This window comes from Papilio xuthus, unplaced genomic scaffold (assembly GCF_000836235.2).
Source record: "Papilio xuthus unplaced genomic scaffold, Pxut_1.1 DF828952.1, whole genome shotgun sequence".
In the NCBI taxonomy this organism is placed as follows: Eukaryota; Metazoa; Arthropoda; class Insecta; order Lepidoptera; family Papilionidae; genus Papilio; species Papilio xuthus.
In genome coordinates, this window is record NW_013529697.1 from 1027553 (window position 1) to 1038434 (window position 10882).

A 10882-nucleotide genomic window follows, 5' to 3' on the forward strand; every position below is an offset into this window, starting at 1 on the left:
GATTAAATCTATTATAATACAATAAAGATCTTAATACTATTTAATCTTTTTATTAAATAAAATATATGAAAATAATAAACTATACGCATTTCTTTTAATAAAGTTAAGTAAAATCAAATAACTTATTAAAATTATTACAATATAATATTTTTTCAATCAATTCGTTTTGAAAAGCAGATTTACATTGGTAGAAAATTTTACTAAAAGTACTCTTTGGTAGGTTCCAATGACTGGCAATTCTTAATTAGTATTTGCGTCTCCGTCAACGCAAGTCCTGCCACCCCTGCCGTCGGGTAAGCAGAGTTGTTCTGGACCACAGTTGCCGTTCCTGTATTGGCATACGTTGGTGTGTGTGGGACAGTCCTCAGGAGCCACAGCGACTCCGTACAGCCTCCGTGTGGCCGCCGCTATCGGTAGCCGGCCTTTCACTTGAGTCACTGTGTCTATATATTCAATATCCAGTCTGCAGAGAAACGAAACAATTACGAATTCATTTATTAAAATGCCTCAACGCTGGACTTATAAATGTAAGAGTGGATCTCGGAATAGCTTGGATTTATGATTAAACTCATGTGCAACCATGAGACAGTTTTTGAGTGTTGGCAATGCAGTGAATGGCGCTAGTGTTACTGCATAGAAAAAAACGGGTGTTGCTATCTGTGTCTTCCATTTTTTATTATATTTGTTGAAAAAAAGATTAGTACTTACGTTCGCCAGTCTGTCCAGTAAAACTTGTCGCCGCTGATGGCGAGGCCGAATGGATGTGAGCAGTTGGCAGCGATGGTCTCCCTCTCGGAGGTGGCGATGCTGACGCACCTGATGCTGAAGAGGCCCGCGTCCGCGTAGCACAGCCTGTCTCGCGCCCAGTCAATTGCTAGCGAGTTGGGCAACTTGACATCTGTCTGATCCAGAAACACGCCGCGTTGCGTGCCGTCCATGTTAGCCCATTCGATTTTAGGTCCATTGCGGTTCCAATCCGACCAAAAGATTTTTCTGGAAAACATTGTATATTTTGTACTATTCTCGTTTAGGAATCCTGTTTTTGTTTTGTAATTTTTTACTCTGAAAACTTACCCTCTCTGAGGATGAACAGCGATGCCTCTGGGGTTGGCGATACCGTCCACGGAGAAAAGAACTTTTCTCGTTTTCCTGTCGAGATTGGCCACTTCAATGGACAGCTTCTTCGAATCAGTCCAGAATATATTCCTTGCCGCCCAATCGACGGATAAACCTTCGGGAGTTTTGATGTCTGTAAATGTTAATTATATTATTTTTTTGTAGATGTTAGGTTATTACTTTAAATTTATAAAAGAGCAGACTTACCCTCCGTCAAGAAGTTTTCTAAGCTCGATCCATCGTAGGCTGCCGTCTTAATCACATGGCCGGCGACATCGCCCCAATATATTCTGCCAGTGAGACAGTCCACGTCGATTCCCACGGCCATCTGATAGACTGCGCTGTGCAGCGGCGTCGCGAACACTCTCGGCGAGACTCGGAACGGTACGCGAAACACGGACGCTCCGTCGCTGGCCACCAGGAAGTTACCAGCCTGGCGAGGGTTTAGCTCGCAAACGGTGCCGTTACCGTTATAACCCGTGTTGCACGCACACTCGTAACCTTCGGTCGACTTTATACAGGCGGCGTGAATATCGCACATGTACGGGTTTATTCTACAGCTGAGCTCCGGCGTGCAGGTGTAGCCGTCACCGGTGAAGCCGTCTTTGCACACGCATTGGTACGACTGGTCGACTAGTGTGCACGCGGCGTCATAGCTGCAGTCGTGTGCAACATCACATGTGTTGCCTTGCGGGACACACTGCCCTATCCCCTCTCCCTCGTACCCCGGGTCGCAGTGGCAGTAGCTCACGCCGATTGTCTCGTCATAGAGGCAGGAGGCGTGTTCGGCGCACACGGCGCCATTGCACAGCTGGCCGTCCGGGATGCAGGCGTCGTTTTGATCTTTGATGTACCCGTCTATGCACTGGCAAGCATAGTCACCGCTGCCTGGGTCCGGTCGGCATTCGGCGTGGTACTCGCAGTCGGAGTTGTTGGTGCAGCTGAAATTGGGCCGACAGAGGTATCCGTCGCCGTGGTAACCGGTGGCACAGACGCAGATAAGTTCACCCGTAGGCGTGTCGATGCAGTGGGCATTCATGCCACAAGAACAAGTGGGCCCTCTCTTTTCTATACACTCGTAAGCGTCTCCTTCATAACCTTCGGGACAAATACATTGGCCGTAATTTGTCTCCGTGGCCTCCGGCGATGGAACCGAGCAGATTGCGTTCGGCGGACAATCGGAGTCGCCTAAACATTTAACTGAAAGTAAGAATTTTTTTTGTAGAAAATGTAAATTATAAACTAGTAAAATTATGCAATACTTCCATAAATTTTACTTACTTCCTGGGTCATATCGACATAAGCTGTTACCACGTTCGTCTTTGAAGCTGATGTACCCTGCCGGGCAGGTACATTCGTAGACATCGCAGTGCGGTAACACAATGGACTCGTTATAGTCCGATTCAGTGACAGTCGTAGTCGGTTTGGTCGTGGGCGCGTCAGTAACTTCAGACTCTTCACTTTCATCCAGTGTTTCTTCTTCGGACGGTGTAGTGCTAGGTTTGGGTGTAAAAAAAGCATTAGGGTAACTAGGATAATCTGGGACAGTTGGCCTGTAAGGGGGCAAGCTCGGTGCGGTTTGATAGCTTGTAGTGCTGGATGCATAAGTAGAAGCACTTGATTCTTGACTTGGATAGTTATATGGGATGTTCGAAGTTGGAGGTGTAGGGTAGCTAGATCCACTTGCACGTTCCGTCGTGGGTGTGGTGGGGACGTCTGGGGTACAGTAGTATCCATCGCCGATATAGCCACTGTTGCACTCACAGTTGTAATTGTTTGTTTCCGTTACAAATCTGCAGTAAGCGTTCGGAGAGCAGTTTGGAGAACATTTATTTTCATACGTTGGCCAACATCTTTGTCCATCTCCAGTAAATCCAGGATTACACATGCATATCGCTTCATTTTCCGTGTCCAAGCATTGAGCATTTGGGTCACAATTTCTGTCCCTGCATTGTAGAACACGACTGCAGGAGACGCCGTTTCCTTCGTACCCGTCCCGACATCTGCATTGGAAACCTCCCTCATGATTATAGCAATCTGCATTTGTATCACAGTTGTGAGTCCCGGTCGTACATTCGTCTATGTCGTCGCATTCGACGGTGGAATCGTCCCGATATTGGCTCGAGAAACCTGACTGGCACACGCATGCGAATGTGTCTCCTTGCACTACGCACGTGCTGTGAGGACCGCAACTATTTTTACCTTCAATGCAAGGGTCCTCCTTACCTAAAGCTACAATTTTATTACTAGTACCGTATCTTACGATATTTTCTCTCGACTCATATCCAAGATAGTTTTTAGCCACCTTCAAAGTCGAGGAGGTCGTGTCATCTTCTGATGGGGGATGGTATCGACAAGAGTTGAATGTGAAGGTTTGTGACACTCTCTGTTCGTACTTTTCACCAGTCACTTTGTTCGTAAATGTGCGAGAAGAGTCGCTGCGTAAGACACCTAATTCAACTAGCGTATATTGCTCTTCGTATTCTGAAATATCAAGCTTGGTTCCGGGTGCCACCACAGGTATAGTGCCTCTGACATCAGCTTCTAGCGTTATCTGGTCGAATACATCGTGACCCAAGTATTCCTGGTACACCGTTAGTCTATCACCAGTATCGGGGAAGAAAATATCAGCGGAGTGATTAAAAAGAGCACCGGTCAACTGATAGCCGTTCTTGGCGTCACCAGACGGCTTCGCAAAGAGCCAGCCGATAACTCCTCCTATCACACTCAGTTGTAGTAAGCTGGTGCCGAGTGTTGGTGGTGCTTGGGACAGAGCTGTGTAGGATCTGCCATCTGCTACCACGACATAAGCTTGTACGTCTACATCATTTAGATTAACATTATTGATGATTCCGTTGACTTTTCCGTGGACACGGAGTGGCACGTCGTCTTTGATACAAGACTTTCCATTGCCGTAGAATCCTTCCTCGCATTGGCAACATATACCCGCAGGATAGTCGACGCAGCGCGCTTGGATGTGGCATACGCTGGGGCCGCTCTGCGCGCAAGTTTTCGATTCCTCTTCGATCTCATCTTCGTTTTGATTGTACAGGTCAGGGACAGCTACGTTGCCATCGGACGAAATGTTTCCCACTCGGAATACGTATTTACCTGGTTCGTGGACGTTGCTCCATCTGGAAAAAGTAAATTAGTGGTATAATATAGAAAGCAGGAAAAGATGCGTAAAAAAGGTGTCATATTTTTAATTATAGGGAAGGGTTATATGTAATTAATTATTGTTATCGCATATAAAAACAACTTACGAAACAACGTTTCTAATTTGATGGCTGCCGGATCCCCGGAGCGTCAGCAGTCTGCCGTCCTCTGCGACGAAGCCAGCCTGGGCCTTGGCGTCGGGCAGACTGTTGGGCTGCGCCTCTCGCTGTATCCATTGGATGTCTCGCTCCGGGTAGATCAGCTCCACGAAGCTCTCAGTGCCATTGCTGATCACAGCGATCTGGAAACTGTTCTTGCGGTCGGAATGGCCAGCATAGGAGACCTCCAGCCATGTTGCGATAAATACACTTTTAGGTTTGAAGTCATAGTAGTCGTGGAAATTGCTTTGCACACTTTCCTCGGCTTTGATAAGTACGTGGGGTTCGTCCGTTTCCCTGTAGAATATGTCGCCGACTTCGCTCGTGTCCACGTTTGTGTAGAACGCTGCTATGGATGGATACGGCAGAGGGAACTCCGCATTTAGGAACGATGGAATGTCCGCTCTAAACGAAAGGACCCCGTAGTTGTTAACCTGTAATCAAAAAGGTAAGGATTTATACAAGATGCCCTTGAAACCTAGGCGCTTTATAATTTGTCATAATACTAAATTATATTAATGTCTTCTCTTAGTCTTAATACATACATCTAGAAAGATATTTATTAAACTAAAACATACCTTGCATAACTGATTTGTAAGTTGTTTACAGAGAGTTGTCGTTATTATTAATGTATTTTATTAAAAGCAATCGAGAGTATTTGATAAAATACAATGTTGCGATCTCTATATCTATATTTACATCCTAGATGACGTGTATAAGTTCCGGTATTTGAGTATGCAAAAATACGTAAAAATGGTCATAAATTTCCTGTATGTATTATTTTAATATATTGTACTAAACCATTGTTTAAATTGTGGCTAAACATTGGTTGTTTTGAGTACGCCCATGTGTGATTTGGCTTTAAAAATCGTATGATAATGTAATCGTAACAAAAGTGCTTTTTTTAAATGTGCTTTAATATTATTATGAGATTACTAGTTTTTACAACAATTCTGGGTTTCAGTTAATTAGGTATTCAATAAAGTACGACTCAATGTGTTCTGAATCTTTGCGTACGATGCGTAAGTTATCGTGGCTGAATGATTAGGCGGTGTGTGCCTACAGCATGTCTATGACCCGGTTCCCGATAGCGTGGCCGTATCGTAAGGTACACGCAGAGGTCTCGACTCTTGCTTAACTTTTTGATAACGCGCTCCTAAAATGTCTAACGAGATATTTGAGAACATTTTGTAATTGCTTGTTTTCTTATCGTTACTTAATCGATGTTTTAAATTCAATGAAGTACAATAGATTATTTGATAGACTTTAATATTTTTAAAATTATATTATATTGCGTCTAAGTACGCATTTAACGTTTTTAATTTGTAAAATCTAGGTAAATTCAAGTTGTAGGCAAATATGTCTACTGCATGTCTATGTTTGTGTGTTTCTTTAGTATATATTGCATATAATCTGTATCCCTAACTTTATTAAGATCTTTCATTGACTTTCTAAGACTGCTATTGATCTTTGCAATATTAACAATCCAATGGTCCAAAATCTCACCAAATGGATATGGATTCCATTTGGTGAGATTTTGTATGTACATCTTTGGTACAGAATTGAGTAATTTTTTAATGTTCTATGCAGATTTAGCACTAGTGTGCTAAATGTTGCGATGTACCCCAGTCAGTGACCGCTCGCCCGCGCCGCCCCCACGCCCACGTGCGCTTCCGCCCGCTGCAGTGAGAACCCAGCGTTATCTCGTTTGCAAATTTAAACGTTCTGCATATTAGCGATAAATGCATATCACTGTTGCAAAATTTACAAACGAATAATTCAGATTTAGATCATAATTTTAATTGCAATATTATTATTCGAAATTCTTATATAAACTCTACATTGTTAACTTTGTAATATAGGGGTTCTTTTTACAATGAAGTTATTACATTCTATTTTTAATACAAATAACTAGCAATGAATGAGATATTAGTTTTTTACTTTATAGATCTTATTTCATATTTGACTTAAGAATTAAATTATTCAAACGTTCGTGACACATTATAAAAAACTTATATAAAAACGGCTAAACATCCACTTATGTTCGTCCGGTGTCGGCACCGACTAGTTTCGAGCCCATCGGGGCCCCTTCATCAGGGTGAGTGGGACTTGTATTATTTCGCGGACGCGTCCTGTCGCTCATGAGTAAGTATAGTATAGTATAAGTTGACTATACGTTGACAAAAAAAAGTTTACGAGAGATATCGATATATCTTTTATACGATATCAATTTTGAGAAGCAATTATTTTAACCATTTCGTTAGATGTTGTTGATGTCTTTGTAGCTTGATGCCGGCCGAAATATTAATAATAGAGTTACAAAATATTTAGGACGTTGTATTACGTTTCAATATTATTTTATTTAATAATCTTTTAATAAACAATAACTAACGTAATCAATGCGCCGACCTAATTTGCATGTTCTAAATTATTGTATTTATTTAAATTTATAAAGTGTATTGATTGGTCAACAATTTTGACGTATTATTGAAACATGAAACTCCTTGATTGCCATTAATATAAATAATTATGAAAATAGTTGCTAGACTTGAAGTTAATACTTGAATTTAGTTAACCCAAGTGGTTTTTCTTTAGTGTCGACAGCTTTATAACTAAAGTATTGTGTTCGATTATCGAGCAGATAAATATTTGCGCTATTCAATTATTTCGCTATCAAAGTTTTGTAAGACAATATTATAAATTAATACAAACGGCTAAAACACTCACGTGTATGTGTCCGGTGCCGACACCGGACTTTTTAAATTAGTTTATTTGTGCTATATTTTAAATGGATTACTTATTTGATTTATTATCTATATAAACTATTAAAATATAAGATACATGATTAAATGTAGATAGGTCTTTATATAGGTAAATACAAGCATGCAAAAAATCTGCTCATTTCACACAGTACATACATTTTTACAAAAAAATATAACAAACTTACAAATATTGTTTCGTAGGTCTCTCCGTAAAAGCTAATCGGCACTTTAAGAGGAATTTCAGGGGAGGAGGCTGCCTGTCCTTTTGGTAGGCTCGCGTCCAGGGTAGGGCCATAGGGGTAGAACTGATCTCGCGTGACGGCGCAAGCGCACGCCACCAGCGCTAACACTCCTGCGCACGTCCACATGCTGACGACGCACCAACTCAACTGATGCGCCCCGAGACGTGCCTAAATGGCAGCTTTGTTAAACTTTTTTTTCAAAGCTGTAGAAATGAGGATTGTCTATCTTTGGAATAAGTAAAACGCATTTTGGTAGTTACCATTATTTTTATAAAAGTGGGTTTACACTAATTATCCTAAAAATTTGTACACTCGTATAATAGTAAAAGAAATTGGTAGTGACTTTATTTCGTGGTATTTTAGGTGTAACTATAAGGGTCTTTAAAGTGTTTTATATGGTCTTTATTTCTAGAAACGAATTCATATATAAATCAGTTGTAGAACGACTTATAAAATTACAGAAAATCAAAGATTTGAATTAAATTTTAATTGAAAATAATTATTTTTACGAGAAAATAAAAGAGTTTTGTATAATTACATATTTTTTTATTATTTTATCACTAATTATTTTACCAAAATTAATAAATAATCCAAAAATGTTTCTTACAAAATCTAAGTTAATTAAAAAAAAATATTGTTTGTTTATAATTTATTAAGTTTATGATACGATTAATATTTAATTACTTGTTTATTTATTGTAATTATTAATGTAACAGTTTAACAATGACTCGAGTTAGTAGTTCCCAGGAATGTTATCGACAATTAGTGCGTTTGTGTTTGTTTGTCCTAATTAATGCTGAACATTGTGTGTTTGTGCGTGAATATGACGAGAAGAACATTTATAAATTTATTTTATGAATATATTTTATTATCTGTGTGGTCGCTTAAATGTACTCTGATCAAGATGAATGGTAGTAACTTTTTAAAAGCAGATCAGTCTTATTTACATCTGCAGCAATAAAAAGTTCATAAGTTAAAATTTCCATGAAAATTATCAACAACTAAAGTTACAATCCTCACCATTGTAACTATAAATAAATATATACTTACGTGTCCTCGAAAAACTTTAATCTTTCAGCCAGGATATAAACCTATCGTTATAAAAACCTAATAAGTGTACGATGTCTAAATCAGTAATGCTATCAACAACAAAACTAATATAATAATAATATATTATAAGCTTTACATGATTAATTTTCCTGCAAATTTTCACTTATGAACTTTTATTAATACAGATAAGTTTATACCAACTTAGAAGCTGATAAAGATTGACCTCCATTGAACTTGCAAACTTCCACGGGTGTCATTGTCGTCAGACGTCATTTGCCTAAAATAATCGAATTCGCACATTCCTACATCGCAACGCCGGCTGGCATAATGCCGTGATGCGTTTACATTTTTTTAATTCTAAATTAGTACGTCTACATTATAACTATTTGAGTATAATGCATATTATACGAATGCAAAATATATTTAAACTGGCGGATCGGAAATATTTCGCCTAAATTAAAATCTGTTTAATATGTAAGAAGTATTTAATGTTGTAGTTTGAATAAAAGGTCTCTTAAGAGACATCAGAGTTTCTATTAAAGTCAAATGTAAGTGCTTTTGTGTTTCGGAGTTTTTAATCCTCGCTTTAATAAAGTTAAGTAAAGACAGCCAAGTATTATAATATTATTTCTTTACAATTTAATTATAAGTTCTTGCGTCGTAAATAAGGTTTAATTCCTGAGGGGTATTAATTTAAGAATAGTGTAGTTAATAAACTATTATAGTGAATATATCGCTTGGCTGCAGACGGCGAAAAAACCAAAGTGCAGCCATAGTTAGCAAATGATGATAAATGAGTACGTGTCCGTACCATCCCCTATCAATTATTCTCGAACATAACTCGCAAGATAGGCAAAAATAAAAGTAACTGAGCTTCTAATAAAACAAAGCTTCGTTCTTGAGTTCTCGAACGAGATATCAGTAGAGATTGTAACTAATCTTTTGCTCATTAATGAGTTTATAATGACTATTTTAATTGTAAATTTGAGTTTGCGTACAGTTTGTACGTAGGACGATCATCTACTTTTAATTCTTCTATTTTTATGAAAACTGAACTACTTATGAAATTTTACTGAAATAATAAATTACCTGTTTATTGTAAATATAGTTTAAAAATGTGAAAACTTTTTTTAAGTCGAAACAAACATTAGTAGGGGTAGTAAGAGATATGATTAAAAATTTACTCACAATAAATTATTTCAGCAAAATGAAATGATTAAATTCTAGGACGAGATGAAATTAAAAATTTTGAAATGATTTATGCGACGGCTAAATGATTTTTCCCGCCATATTCAATAGCTTTCTGTTAAAAATAGTATCTAATAGGTTAAAATAAAATCTAGTATATATTTAGGAATTGAAATTATAATCCGTAAAGTTGCAAAATACTGTTGACTATACCAACACGAGGTAGTCGTTTAAATAACGAAACAAAGCGAAAGAAGGTTGCAGAGTTTTTAATGAAGGCATCACAGCTCGGAAATTTTCTTTTATTCCTTATCAAAATAAAATTTCGGTGTTCGTACAAAGATATTGTTTTAAGTTCCAAACAAAGCGACGCCGCAGCGGTAGTGCGCGGCCCGCAAAAGATCACCCGAATTCCTTGGAACAATTATACCGCCGCGACTTCCCTTCGAATGCAATTTATCGTTCAACTTTTTACCGCTTTTCTGCACAGTCAAACGACTCACTTTGGCACAGATTAACAAATCACAGAGATTTTCGGACACTAAATTGAATTTTTATAGCTAAACTAACTCAAATAATGTAAATTAAAGACAGCTCTATTTATTGTTTTAATTTTAATATAAACCAAACCTTAAAATACAAAACCATTTTTTTTAAAAACGACAAAAAACATGTTATCGTGTTACACGTGTCCCGTAGGCGTAGTAGATTTCGAAGTCAGGACTATCTAAAATATACTTTTGATTCGACTTGTGTTTCGTATGATTGTGAAAAAATGCAGAACGTATCCGTCACTTACTAGGATATTAGACTACGACATTACAGTAATGTGGATGTAAAAGACGCGAAGACACGTCAACGGAAATATATCAATTGGCTGTTTCTATTCTTCATTTTGATGCCATGAAAATTATCCGCAGTTTTTTTGTGGTTCGGATGTCCGTAGACATCGGTGATTTCTTTAATGTTCTAGGTGCTCATTGACTGTATGCCCCTTTATAATATTAAAAAAATATGTCATAGTCTCTATCGGTACGTTAATCTGTGTTCCACAATGAGATTAATTGAATGGCGGGTAGTTTTAGGCGTCGTCTGCGGGCACTACCGGTCTGAATGATTTGCCGCTTCCGACGCCGTGGACTCACCGTTTAACGATATGTCTTGGGGTCGGCAGACTCGCCGCTTTGTCATAAAAATGGGAGGGTGCAAT

The 10882-nt window shown here is 38.6% G+C and overlaps 1 protein-coding gene across 1 annotated transcript; it reads right to left on the reverse strand.

Annotated features, from left to right (window-relative positions):
* Positions 1 to 91: 91 nt before the first annotated feature.
* Positions 92 to 7591, reverse strand: Ldlr (low density lipoprotein receptor). The gene is made up of 7 exons (XM_013324111.1): positions 7378 to 7591; positions 4380 to 4864; positions 2398 to 4250; positions 1324 to 2316; positions 1075 to 1249; positions 709 to 993; positions 92 to 463 (listed from the first exon to the last, which is right to left on the reverse strand). The coding sequence occupies exons 1-7, from the start codon at positions 7558 to 7560 to the stop codon at positions 241 to 243; spliced, it is 4197 nt and encodes a 1398-aa protein (XP_013179565.1). The 5' UTR covers positions 7561 to 7591; the 3' UTR covers positions 92 to 240.
* Between the last annotated feature and the right edge of the window lie 3291 nt (positions 7592 to 10882).